The sequence below is a fragment of the Cornus florida genome, unplaced genomic scaffold (assembly GCF_030987335.1).
Source record: "Cornus florida cultivar Cherokee Brave unplaced genomic scaffold, ASM3098733v1 CherokeeBrave_3.0.0_Hap2_Chr11, whole genome shotgun sequence".
NCBI lineage: Eukaryota > Viridiplantae > Streptophyta > Magnoliopsida > Cornales > Cornaceae > Cornus > Cornus florida.
The window spans coordinates 126,313,283-126,328,335 of NW_026775581.1; the positions used below are offsets into that span (position 1 = coordinate 126,313,283).

The 15,053-nt window shown below is 35.8% G+C and overlaps 1 protein-coding gene and 1 pseudogene across 1 annotated transcript; one reads left to right on the forward strand and one right to left on the reverse strand.

Annotated features, from left to right (window-relative positions):
- Positions 1-4,182: 4,182 nt before the first annotated feature.
- On the forward strand, positions 4,183-5,403 carry LOC132282081 (uncharacterized). Its single transcript, XM_059783711.1, has one exon. The coding sequence runs from the start codon at positions 4,183-4,185 to the stop codon at positions 5,401-5,403; it is 1,221 nt and encodes a 406-aa protein (XP_059639694.1).
- Positions 5,404-8,927: 3,524 nt separating this feature from the next.
- On the reverse strand, positions 8,928-14,788 carry LOC132282082 (protein HEAT-STRESS-ASSOCIATED 32-like; annotated as a pseudogene).
- Between the last annotated feature and the right edge of the window lie 265 nt (positions 14,789-15,053).

Here is a 15,053-nt window from a genome sequence, read left to right on the forward strand (position 1 = left end):
GATAGGATGGTTACTAGATTTTATATATATATAAGTATGGTGCCATGATATGAGCTTGAGTCTCAGGATCAGTGGTTATGGCGCGTATATCGCCAGGGATGTGTAGCTAGATATAGTGTAGTTGTGTACCCTGGTAGATCTAGGTACTCATGCCCATTATATGTGCGTTTTGCATGTTGCCTACTATTCAGGTTGAGATAACCCTATAGTCTAGTGAGGTTCCTTTAGTGTGTGTGTATATATATATACGGACTACTAGTTACTGTTGGATTGACTAGGATGTATACGTGTATCGAATCTCTGCTTGGACTGTAGTAGAGTAGAACTTGTTTGTGGGCCTGACCCACCATTATTTTTCAGGTGTTCGTCAGGAGTAGAGGTTGTTCGTGCTGAGCGAGGATCAGTCTACTTCATTCTTCCGATGCTACATAGGAGTTTCTTTATGATTTAGTTTCCTGATTTAGACAGTTATTGCTGTCATTTGTTTAGTTTGGATTTTCTAGGGGTCCACACAGTATGGATTCCCGAGTTGTATTTTGGAGGATCAGTTGTATCAGAAGAGTTTAGTAATTAATGGAAATATATTCTGAGGTTTATTATTAAATTATCATTATAGTTTCTTGTCAATATTTTACTTATTCTTTTGTACTTTGTGTTTGTTTATTGCCGATTTGTTTTTTATATCCTCGGGTATTCGGGCGTGGGCCTGGCCAACCCGCATTCGGGAATCCGGGGGTATCACACAGTGCATTGTCATGGATGAAGAAAAAGAAAAAGAAATGGTTTCCTGCCTCTTGGAGGAAATGATTTCTAAGAATGTAGCTTTCTCCAACATCATCAAGGATGCATATATCCAACAGGTATGTCACTTGAAATTGACTCTTTATGAAGTCTTGGTTTTATTCAGGTTTATATAGGTAGCAATGTGGATGAATGTAACGTAACAATAAAATCGACTCTTACCATGCCATACAAGTTCCTTGCATAAATGAATGGTCCTTCATTGGCTTTAATGTCTGTTGAAGGATTTAGATTTTAGAATTAGACAAATTGAATGGTTTTCATTGATTGGATTAGTTGAAGATGCTAGATAACAACAGGAACATTTGTAAGAACTTGGGCTGGCTGTACGCAAGATAGGACATGACTAACCTGCTTTAGCTGAGGCTTATGGCTTTGCAAGAGCTGATTGGAGAAAATTAATCTATAGGGCCGACCACTCATAGCTGATTGGAGAAAATTGATAACCGCATAGATACTCAAAGGCACATTGATGTTGGGATAAGGTGTTGAAACTTTGGTCCAAATTGATGTTTTCGTTTTGTGTTAGTTTAGCCTGGATAAGGAACCAATGCTATTTTAGCAAACATTTGATATTGTATAATCAAAATTAAGAAAGTACTGCCTTAAATGAAAGGCTATTCACTCTTGAATACTATATCATGGATTCATGACTATTTGTAGGAGTTCAGTAAGTTCATGTAATGACATTGCATTATTTTTTCTTAATATTTTATATACTTCTACAGGACATTGAATTAATGAGAGAAATCAACAATTCTTAAGAGAAATCATCCCAAGCAAGGGCAAAACTCCCATCAGGAATTGAGATAAGTGTCCATGTCTTAACAACAGGGTAGGTTTTGGATCCAGTATAATTATGTTCTGTTCTTCAAGATTACGTGATTATATTCCTTGTGACGAAGTTTTTAGAAGGTTTTAAACTTTATATATCGCAGGTTGGGTTGTGTAACGCCCGCGTTACAGGTTGCATGAATGTTCGGCTTCCCCATGAACTTAATGTGTATCAGGTTTGGCACAAGCTGAAGAATGGTTGCATTGCACTCTTGCAACCATCTGATTACTTGATGCTGCTTCTCAACCAATACTACTTGAGTAAGAACATTGGAATGCCATTAATGTGAAAACATTCATTTGGTCATTGTGTGCTGAAAGCAGAATTTCCGAGAGTTGAAAAGCAGCTTCCTGCTTCTGTTGTCCAGGTTGGTGTTACTTGGGCACATATGTATATACTGTTCGTTAGTTTTACTGTTTTGTTTTGATATGCCATGTGAAGACTTGAAACTCCTAATATATTAGTTTGGTTGACTCCTCCAGGCTGTTGTATTGATGCTGTTTACGGATGCTAAAAAGCTTAGCTTCCAAGATATTAAAGATTCTACTGGCTTTGAGGACAAGGAGCTGAGAAGGACTTTGCAGTCCCTCACATGCGGAGGAGTTGGTATCCTCCAATGGGTACACTACAAAGTCTTTATTTTTAATTTTACGGATTCAATAAAACATTGGGCTTTTAACCCCTAAATAGTTTTATTTATTTATTTAATTTGTTTTCTCAGCTGCCCAAAGGGAGAGAAGTTGAGGACCTTGATTTGTTTATTTTCAACAATAAATTTATTGTTGCTCTATTCCATTTGAAGGTACATTTAGTTCAAATGAACTGGACAAGTGTCAATGGTAAATTCATAGAGTAGGAATATATTTTCCAGCTGCTGTTATTCACTTTCCTTGTTCTGAGCAACCCAGTCATGCATAGAGTGAGCTAATGGTGGAACTTAGTCACGTTTGAGTTCACAACTTGGATAAATACTCTAGTTTTCTATTCTTTCTGGGAGTTCACGCTGTGTTTTACTTGTATATCATTCAATGATAAAATTTTTCATTTGTATTATTAGTCTACATATTTTCAACATTTTTGTGAGGACTTAGTCTAACTAAATCTATGTATTTTCAGAATGGGATATCCTCCCTGCTTGAGAACCTCGGCAAAAGAAACATGTCCTCAGGCAGGTTGCCGCCCCCTCCCCGCCCAAAATTTGAGTGTATCCTCTGTTCGCTTCGCTACTATGTGGTAAGGAGAAGCTTTGGTTCTTCAGCTAATGTGAAAAACCATTACAAGGACCATAACTTTAAACCAGGTGGTTCGAAAGCTAGGCACCACTATTCAGAGTACTTTTGTTGTTATTGTGGAAATGGTTTCGAGAAGCCAGCTGATCGCAATGAACATACCTATTTTTGTGCTCATGCGTACGTGATTGAATTTGAACAATTCATTTTTGATAGATTAATTTTGAACAATTTTTATTTGGATGAACAATCATTATTATTTGTGTACTTATATTTTGTTTGTTTTGCAGGGTATGGTATCATTGGGATCAGTGGAGGATAAGGTATAATCATTAAGATATGGTAATAACTGTTAGGGATTCTAATGGTTTTTGTGCTTTTGTCCAAGTGTTATCAGAACATATATGCTACACTTTAAACTCGATCTGAGCCTGATCACCATGAAGATTAACAAGTTTATCTAGTTGTGTAGTACTACCGATGATATGAGTTAGTTACTAAATATTGCTGCCTCAAAGTGTATGTATGCCTTCCTGTCACTACTAAAAAGGCGGTTTGGAATCTGTTTTCTGGTACCATTTTTTTGTTTGCATTATCGTTGGATGCCTAGACTCTTTTGTATGATGGAACGAGAATTTTGTTTGATATAAATTTTGGCATGCTTCATCGTTGAACTATTTATGGTATCGGTTGAGTCCAATCTTTAGGTTATTTGTAATTATCATCAAACTATAATAACAACAACTTGGAGGATTGCAGAAAAGGGACATTAAAAGAAAATTGGTATTACCATGTTTCATTGTTTTCTCGTCCCATTTGGCTCCAGAATTTTTTCTATTTCGGTCCTCCAAAACCGTTATAAACGGGGCGGGTACCCGTTCTTGCCAGACAAATAGCCATCCACTCGAAAGATGCAAAAGTAGGATTAGGTTTAAATTTCTCCTAAGTATAAATTAGGGTTCCAGAATAGTCACATGCAGAGATGGGTATTTGGAGGGGTTTTGGGGGTCGGATGCTGTCTTGCCAAAAGTCAACTCTACAAACACGGTGGAATTGTTCGGATACGGCCGGATTTCACCACTCCACATGTGGCGGCGGCGGCGGCTCTCTCCAGTCAGATCATCAACGGAGTATTTTCTTCGTGGTCTTGGAGGCAGATCAGTGGGAGTCTTGAAAACAGGTTCGACCTTTTCGTCAATCCAACGTTGTTTTTCTTCTTCTTCTGTTGCTGAAGCAAAAACAACAGAAGATGTAGTAGTAGTAGTTGATGAGGAGGAGGCATGAGGACTCCTCCCTCTTCGATCAGCACCATGCCTGATGCTACCTTCTGGCACGGGTTTGGTTGCTGAAGTCGATGGAGAAAATAAGTCTTACTACAAGCTCGTAAAAATGGAGGATGAAAAAGATTACTACCGTTTCTTTAGCCTTAGGGAGAAGAAAGTGGTGAAGATAAAGAGGAACCCTAGGCTTATGCTTCCATGGCAAAGGGACATACTTCCCCCTGACGAGGCCATCTGCTTCGGTTCTTCTCGTGGCTGGCTCGCCTTTATCCACCCCCGCAATTGCTCTCTCTACCTTTTCAACCCTTTCGTCCACTCTCATCTCCCCTACCTCCCCCTTCCTCCCATCCAAACCCTTCCTGATATCATCTCAACTATGCGCTACCCCGATTTGTCCAATATTCAAACCTCCTCCTCTTCTTCCACACCTTCTTCGTCATCTAAGTATAATTGTATTACTGAGTACCATGCTTGGAAACGGTACCATCCTGTATCATCTCAAGAATTATGTTCTGAAGTTACTTTCTTTAATAAGATTGTTTTATCCTCGTATCCATCCCCATTCCCTCCCAATCATCAACTCCATCATCACGATGTGGATGATTGTTCTGCCCATCAGTGCACTGTGATGGTCATCCAAGGCTACGACGACACACGCAAACCCGCCTTTTGCAGGATTGGGGACACCGCATGGACTGCCTTAGATGCAACAGACGAAATGTACACAGATCTCATCTATTTCGGCATGGACCAAAACTTTTATGCCTACATTGAAACATCTAGATCTATAGAAGCTTGGGATCTCCGCAATCCAGACTCTCCAAAGAAGACTGTCATCATTTCTAATCATATTCCGCCATTCGGCGACCCAACGGAGCTCGATCGTTATCTAGTGGACTCTTCAGGGGAATTACTGATGGTTGTTAGGTACTATACATACCATCGTTACAAGAAGACCTTATCATTTGAGGTGTATAAGCTAGACTTTGTTAATAAGGAATGGTTACTCTTGCCAAGCTTAGGCCACGACAGGGCATTATTCATTGGTATGAATGATGCCATCTCTGTCTCTCCCATTGACTTCCCTGGGTTGCCCATGAATTGTATTTACTTCACTTCTCCTGATGCTCATTTCTTGAAAAACTCTCATGATTTGGGTATCTTCAACTTTGAAGATAAGAGAGTCACTCCAATTTATTATTATGACTTGGGCATTGCGTTGCCTTCTCCCTGGATTGTCCCTTCAGCTCAGCAATGAAGAAAATTGAGGCAAGACCTTGCATCTTTTGGTTATGCTAATTTACACTAGCAAATCTATGGTATGATGTATCAGCCCACAAATATATATGTGCTCATTCTGTTTTTCATTTTCTTATAATTTTATGTTTGTTTATTTTTTCTAATTATTGACAATATAGTTCATTATCTTCAACTTTGTTTTTTTTTTTTTTTGCCGAATTCATTTTACCCTTGCTCACCTCTACAATCTTATATTAGTTATCCCATGTATGTTTATTAAAGCTCCACAATAATGTAACTATACATGCATGCTAATTGCTTTGCATTCTATATGCAATGTTATATTAGTCCTCGTGTGTCTCTTTTGAGCTGATCGATGACAGAAGGTAATTAATTATTCTTTTATAAACTTTCATATCAGTGATTGGAGCATCTAAGTAAGATATAATATTTCTTGACAACAAATAGATTGTACAATTTTTTTATGCATCACTTATGATCTATGTAAAATAATACCAACGTGTCACTAACCTAGCGGTATCAATCTTTTACTTATTAAAGGGAGATTAGTGGTTCAAGTCTTAAAAGAGACAAGTGTGTGTGTGATCGAGTACCAACTAGAAAAAAAACAAGACATAAAGTAAAATAATTTTAATTGCACATTCTTTTTTTGCAAAATAAAGTTAGAAAATCAACGGGTAGTGGTAGTGGTAGTGGTTTTGTATTGTGCCAATTTAAATTTAGCTAAAAGGCCCATGAATGGGGAAATTGAATAAAAGTGAAATTTTCTGATATTGTGTTTAAATTATTTGTTAAAATCCCATATGATATGTAACCGAAACAACCCTTTCAACTGTTCTACATTGGTTGGTTTTAACTTAAATGAGCAATCTAAATGTAAGCCAGGAGTTCTACATGCGTTGAACATTAATTTGTGTAATACCTTTGAGATTGCAACGCATACTCAAATGTTCACACAAACACGTGTATATATACATATTTAACATGGTTGTTATGCTTATAAGCTATTGTAGTGTCTTGAGACAACGTGTTACATTCACATTTTTATGGATGTCTGCGATTGTATAAACTCGTTATTTGGATTGACATTCGCATGTTCTTGTGTTATATTATCTTCAATTTAATTTAATTTAATTTAATTTATTATTTATTTACTTATTTATTTTTTCTTGTAGATTTCACATAGCCTTAGGTATTTTCTGAATCTAGATGTTTATTTATATGCTAATTGCTCTTAATTTGCATCCTATATATAACCTAATATTTGTTCTTTGGTTTCTCTTGCGAGCTAATTGATGACAGAAGATTACTAATTCCGATATCTGATTGAGTACTCTTCTTATCAACCTACACAATTTAGTGTTTGATAAAATGATAGTAGTATATAGTTATTTATCCCTAGCTAGGGTCATGACTCATGACATCTCAGGGATCTTGATTCTTGCTTCAAATGGTTGAATAAGGGGCCTCCTATGAAATATTTTGATGTGCTGAATAATCAGTCCTTATTATGTTGATGAAGAAGATGGTGTGGTTTCTAATGGCTATTTTGGCTAAAGGAGGAAGACAACCCTATTAAATTTTGGTTGGTTTTTTAATTTATATACTAGTGATAATTTTGACTTTATGCATTGAAAATGACGAAAAGGTTATAAAACAAAAAAAGTAATGATAAAAAAATCGAAAGTGTTCATCAAATGAGAAAGGTGATTTCAACTGAGCCAAAAAAGAAAATAGAAAGATCGTTCCGAAGTTGAAGAGAGAGAGAGAAAGAGCACCATGCAGTTTGACGAAGGAGAAGAAAAATCATCACTTTAGTCTCCATGAGATGTTTTTTATTTTTTATTTTTATGGGCAAGTGTCGGTGAGAGATTCATGATCATCTTGTTTGTTGGGAGAGAGAGCGAGGAACCCAAAAAAAAAAAAAATTATACGATTGAAGTTATGATTTACATTTTTGCTTATCTTTTATTATTATTATTAATATTATTTTTTTAACTTCCTTGTATTGTCTTTTTTTATTATTATAAATAACCAAAAGATAAACGTTGTTCCTTAAAAGATTTGAATGAACACTACGTTTGATCATAAAATTAGAGAAAACTAATTATAGTTTTTGAAGGCCAGTCAGTAATTCATTTTTTATTACGAAATTAAATATAATTGTGTAAATGAAAAGAATGTACACATCAATTTTTGGGTCAAAAGGAATAAGGGCACAGGCCATTACAAATAAGCTATTAGCATATGGCATTAGGGGTGTTTAAAAAATCCGGTAAATTGAAAAATCGATCGAACTAAATTGGACGATTTGAACTAATTATAAAGCGGTTTGGTTCAGTCCTGGGTCCAAAATTGTGGAACATTAATTTTTCGGTCCGGTCCTGATTTATAATATATATATATATATATATATTATAACCTAAACCTAAATCAAGTAACCTAAATCTAAATCAAGTAAAGTTCTCCTCTTTTTTCTTTCTTTTGTTCTTTAAATTCCTTAAATTTCTTTTAAAAAAAAGTCAAATTTACCTTTTCAAATATATCTCAATTTTCTATTTCTTTCAAATATATCTCAATTTTCTATTCTTTTTTCTTCTTAAATTTTTTCTTTTTGCATGTTATATCAATGTTAGTTTTTTTTTTTTTTAACATTATACCCCCTCTGAATTAAAATTAAATAAAAAAGAAATTAATTGAAACCGACAAACCGAGCAGAACCAAACCAAACCGATTTTTTGCAGTTTGGTTTCGTTTGATTTCATGAGCATTATGGTTTGGTCTGATTTCAAAAAATGGAATAAGGGCACAGGCCATTACAAATAAGATATTACCGTATGTCATTACAAAATCAAACAGTTGGTGTTCACTCTGGTGGAGTTAGAGATAACAATGAATCAATGATGAGTTGCTATTATTGGCGGCAAGATTAATCAGGTGGCATTGGCGGTGGTGGTCAGATAAACGAACCTAGGAGTTTCCATTCCACTGCAGTTATTACGATCGTCGGTTATCTATGTAGTTCTTTTGTTTTAGATTAATCAGGTGGCATTCGTATTTGTGATGAGCATATTTTGTTTCACTCCATCCATCCAAATACCAAACTAGGGCTTCCCAATCCAAAGTTGACTGGGCAGCTATGAATTCCCCCCAAGTGGATGGACAAAGTGTAAATTGCACATTGTGCACGTAAAAATTTCTAAATGGGTGAGACTAAAAGACCATTAGCAAGGCAAAAATAAAAAAACTTACGTAGTTTTATTTCATTTGTTGTATGGTGTTTTTTGCTTGGTTGCTTGCTTCAGAACCGTTTGTGTCGCATGCTAACAGCTGCTGGTTGCTGAATGAAAATTTGAATTTCACACACACAAAGTTGCAAACTAGCATTTTCAAACTCGGTTGTGACAACTAGGATACTGTTCTATTGAAATTGGAACCGGACCGAACTGCGAGACCAAGGGAACTGTGAAGGAATGGTTGGTTCGATTTTACGGATCTATTTTTTTTTTTTTTTCATTTAAAAAAAAAAAAACCTTCTCTAGTATTTTTTTTTTGCATCTAAAAAATCACATGAACAAGAAACCTGTCTTTACCCAACATAAATTTCTCATCCTCAATCCAATATCTTCATTCAATCTCTATTTTCCTCTCAAAACCTCTCCTTTCCCATCTCAATTTTCTCTCCAACCAAACAACAATTGGACCTCAAATAGAAACCGAACATAGTTTGGTCCGATTTTATCTAATGTGGTTTATTTTCACCGATATTCATACAGTCCTTATGGATATTCTAATTAGTATTGGATTACATCGACCAAAAAAAATAATAATACATATTGTTACAGTATTTCACAGGATCAAATACTTTAGTGCAATCAAGATACTAAACTTCCAATTAAACAAAAAAACAATATAATATATATATATATATATATATTAACCTTAACAAAAAATGTATTGAACATGTGTAATATTAGGACACACGATTGAGAAGACCAGAACCATCAGAAAAGAATTCACTTCATAATGTTCAAAAAGTCTCAAAAAGGACCAGTTAGATGCATTCTGACTTCTTATAAGAAAATTGTAATCTTACGCTAATTCTACATATGAAAAATACGCAGCTCATTAGAAAAAGAAAGATCTGTCTCCTTCCAAAATTAAGCATATATTCTGGCAGCATCAATGTACGCAGCAAACTATAATACAAATTAAATGAAACAAGTAAGATATCCAATATATAGCAGCTTATCGAGTTTCATCTCCAACACACTCAAACTACACGATCAAACTGAAATCAACAAGAACAATGCTCATATGTGATTGTATCCTTGCTAACCACGAATTTTATAACAACATGGACGTATTAATGACGACCAACCATACACTAACCAAAAACAGCTTTTCAAGCACAAATCATTCAGCACCAAAATCTACCATATTAGGCAATTAGAATAAGCTTCATCCAATTTTTTCGCATATATGAAGATATTGTTGTTGAATCAAGGTCCAAAAATAGTCCTATTTTTCAATTATCCTTGTGACAAAGCATAACCATTTCCATTATGGATTATATGCACTTGGCGCCAGTTTAGAACAGAAAATGGGACGAATCAAGAACAGGTGTGTGATTTTTACCAAGGTTTAAACCCTGAAGGCACTCCAGATCCATCACCTGGGACTGATCCACAAAAAGGTTCACCTGAAATCCAACCAATAATAGAAAATGTTACAAACATAAGAGAGGAAAACAGCCAAACGCACCAATGAAAGAAAAGGTTGAATGAAAAGAGTAAAATACCCTGGGACCATATTGTCTAATGAACCATTAAGAGGTTTTGGAATTTGATGCTTCAAACATTTTCTCAAGTCCAAGATGACCAACAATCTTTGCAATAATATCTGCTCGTACAGAATAAGCTTGCTTGCAGACATCATAGGCATCAATCATTATCATGTCAGGTTCCAGCTTCGAAGCATCTCTCAGCCATTCTGACCAAAAGATTGACATCCATCAGCTACATAAGCACGGAGGTAGTCTTTTACTTTTACTCTTGTATTTCTTTCTTCCTTTTTTTTGTTTTTTGGTAAGTATTTTTTTACCCTCAAAAGGAAACCACATGGACTTGAATGCATTTCTATTCTAAATTCTCTCTTAACAGTCTATAGCCGTCAAGTCATCTTTCTTCTCCAGTATTCAGAGCATACATCCTCCTAAAAGTATCAAAATTTTCCAACAACTAATGGTACTTGATATGCGGATGCCCAGTTGCTAGAGTGCATCCTGAATGAAATATGTCACCTTTAGGTTTAGTTTGGTGCATTTGGAGGGAATTAATAAGAGATCCTCTTTAAGGTGAGGAGTTGCAAGTCTTCAATTTTTAGAAAATGCTATGACATGGAACATTGAAATGTTCAAGACGGAGGATTAATTATCTCTCGGAGTTTCCAGGACAAGGACCTTCTACACCATTTCCATTTCTTGTCTATGTGCGGGGCAGTAGAAGTCCACCAAGTAACATCATCAATCACTCTACAATATTAAAATGACAATGTTATAAGCACCAAATATGGTAATCCCATCTTAACACAGGATAATTTCATCCGTGAGATGCCAACTCTAATTGCAACTACTGTTTAAGCTAGTACACACGGCATTTCTGAAACATGTTCACTAAGTACACAAATCACCCTTTATATTCCACCTAAGTAATTATAAAAATATTTCAGCATACTTCTACTAACCATAAAAAATGTATACAAAATACGACGAGCTCATTTGAACAAATCAAACTAATCCATGACCTAAAACAAGGATTAGGCAGAATCTCAGCATTTTATCAATCCAATCATAAAAAGGCCAGTTTCCTACTTTCCCACCCACTGGACATTAAATTTCATCCGCAAACATAAAATAATGAAAATTTTTAATTCAGGTCTCAGAAAGGTCAAATTGAAGTATACAAGCAAGGTACAACTTTGAATATTATAATTAAAAGAAATTGGTTGCATACCAGAACATCGAGATGCGGGGACCACATAAGCCCCAAATGCTCGGTCACCATTGTCGGGGATATCAGACCTATTGAACTTCACTGCAAATTGGGGCTGGGCTTTCAGACCAACACTCTTAATCAACTGCACAAATATAAAGAGAGTTTCTTCAGGAACTCCAAGTGATACCATGTTAATCTCAACTGTGTCAAACCCCAATTGCTTACATTCCTAGAGCAATGACATTAAAAAGGGAAGAAAAGAGATACCATGTTAATCTCAACTGTGTCAAACCTAGAGCAACGACATTAGAGAGAGAGAGAGAGAGAGAGAGAGAGAGAGAGAGAGAGGAGAGAAAAAGAAAACCAATTCAGTGCCAAGGGATTCAGCCAGTAGTCGTTAAGAAAATATTAGAACTTATCATCTCAACTCTATGTACTCTTTGAAAGCAGACGGACATTTGTGAAGTGAATGTTCAGCCCAGTCACCAGTAGTGACATATACATTGTCTTTGTGGGCCATGTTAGTCACATCTTTAATAAAATCTTTCTGCATCAAATTATGAGAGCCTCCAGTAAACTTCAACCCATGAACAAACTGTCCCATAGACTCAAAATATCCTGTAAAACATAACTAGTATAGTTGGGAGAACCAACCATGTAACCTTTCTCAAGTGTCCAAACATACATTTTGCTCTCATAATCCATCCTTTTTAAACCCATATCTTATGCCCAATTATAATAAGCTTTGCTCATGAAACATAGCGTGACGATCTTATACCATATAGGAAACAGTGTTGCATTTAGTAAAGTAATATATTAGATAACTGCACGAATAACTAAAGAAAAATGAAACAAAGATAATATTAACCATAATAATCAACGTTAGGTAGATAAATAATTTGATATGCATGGACTCTGTAAGATGTGACGTGTTTTATATTTACTGTAATCTGAACAGAGAATGCCTTCATACAGAGATTTCACAGCAATTTAAAGGAACTTATTAACAAGAAGCTCCAAATGGAAACTAGGAGAACACAGTATAAGCAATCTATTTTAATTAAGCAGTCATTTTAAGAGTATAGGGCAACTATTTGGCAGATAATTACAAAGTTCCAAAATTTATAACACAGCAGAATACAAAAAAATAAAAAGAGGAACAATTCAGATAACCAAAGAAAAGCATTCAACTGATATGAAGATTATATCAACTGATAAAATTATGAAGAATGCCCCTTCCTTTTCTCATAAGAAAATAATATACAAGCTTTGTAGTTTTGCCCCTTAAAATCTCACCAGTATGTGCAATTATTAGTAAACATTGAATTGAATACCTTTTTAGGAAGCGGAAATTTTCCTTCTTGTAGGAATCCAGACAACTATTGGAGAAAGAGCAATTTCATTCATGTTATATTAAGCTTCATAAATTTAAAATTTTCCAACTCAAGACTCTTTCTAATTTCTAAAATCTATAGCACAAATCACAATGACCATTTGAAATGAACAACTCTACCAAATTCCTACAGAGGATGATAAATGCTCCAATGAGTAACACAACTACGCTCTTATTGACCATCTATATTCCCAAAAAAATCTAATCTTAGCTGCACTGGTCAGATGTTACACTTCTCATTGTTGGTTTCTTCTTTTAGACTCCACCACCTAGTTGTCAACAACCTAATTACTTCATTTCTTTTTATCCCATTCTCACATCTAATAGCACTTTGATCATTTTAGGTATTTATCTCACATAAAAATATGACAATAAGTGGTCTGACTGAGATTATGGTCCTAGAAAAAGCGGAATGGCAAAACAAGACAAGATTCATGTAGTTCACCACAAACAGTTGAGAAAAGGCTTTTTATTGAGTTTAGTAGCTCTCTAAAGATAATATTGCAAGTTTATATCTTCAACGATCTTCCTAATAATGAGAAAGAAAGAAAGAAAAAGAAAAGGAGGTCCATCCACCTTACAAGTTCATGTTCTCTTTGTAAAAGGTGTTACTAATTGCAGGATTAAATTGGATTGCAGATTCTTGGATCACATGTTCTACATTATCCATTAGCTAACTTCGTATTCTAGAATTTCTACCAAGAGTTTCAACTTCTGGATCCCCTTCTCCCCAAAAATACACTCACTCTGTCAAGTATTCCTCAAATTCATTCATATACATCCTGAAAGATATCTGGTTGAATACACATAGACAAAATGTATGTGTGTATTAGGTGTCCATACATCATTATTATTACAACATAGTTATTATGTCTGCTTATCCGGAATTTTATAAAATGAATACAAAGCAATTCATGATTTCTGGTAGATTTATTGGGCAATAAAGTGGACAGAATCGGCTGACCGCTGAACAAGAAAAGATAAAACAATTGCATGCATAAAGAAAACATTAATTGAGGAGAAGCTGAGAGGCAGACTTCCTATCATAGTTGGTCAATTTAAAACCAAGATCACTGCTATCCTGTAAGGGGAATCTATATAATTCAATACAAGATATTTTATAATTCAATAGGATTGGGCTTCAAGCAGAATAAAAAATTTTAAAAAATTTGCAGTTCACCCCAAGTGCTGCTACATGGTTTTATTATTGATTTCATTGTTCTTGCTGCTGTCATAAGCCTTTCTTATTATCATGATACAGTGTGGATGATGATTTTTGGCAGGCGCATGAGTAGCAGACGCAGATACAAATTTAGGCACAAATTATTTCAACCTCCAAAATGTTAACACGTGCACATGGCAGAAAAGACGAAGTTTTCTTTTCCTACACCCTAAGGTGAGATGGAGTATCTATATAGCATATTATTACCTACAAAGAATGTCTGCTCACTTTGGGAAATTCCTTAGTGTTAAGAAAGTCCAGTTTTGAGTGAGTATTCAGTTAGTAACATATGTATTTCTTTATTTTCTTTTTCTAGGCACAAATGATACTCAGCCCTACCATGTTGTATCCAACTCAAGTACTTCAAATGAAGCATGCCCCATCGGCTGCACGTGCGTTAGTTTTGCGTACGGAGCCTTCATACCCAAAAAGCCTGGCTCAGACACCGTACCCACAGGGGTATATCATCCCAAAATTTCCCAAGTACGACGGTGTTAAAGGGGATGCTGATGAGCACTTGCAAAGATTCGTGGAATCTCTAGGCCAACATAGCCATGATGAAATCCTACGCCTACGAGAATTCTCCAAGTCTCTTACCTGACTCGCGTACAGATGGTTTCGTAGTCTCGAGCCAGACTCGGTCACCACTTGGCAACAACACTCCCAAAAATTCCACGATAAGTTTGGTCAAGCTATCGAGAGGGTCACTACTCTTTCTCTCACCAAAGAAACGCAAGAATCTCATGAAGAGCCCCTTAAGTTCATTTATCATTTTCAGACCCGTGCGAGGGAATACTTTGAGGGTAGCAGTGAAAGGGATCTGGTTGATATTTGCATACAAGGCATGACTAAGACCTCCAGGATACACTTGGTCAATCTAGGTCTCAACAGCTTCAGCGATCTCACCACAGCTGTATAAAACATTTGTAAAGATCTCGCACCTCCCAAGGCAGAGGTCGCTGGACAGGTCACTCGCAAGGACATGCCGGTTGCTCTTCACAATGACAGGGCAAAAAAGCATCGCGAGACAGATGTTA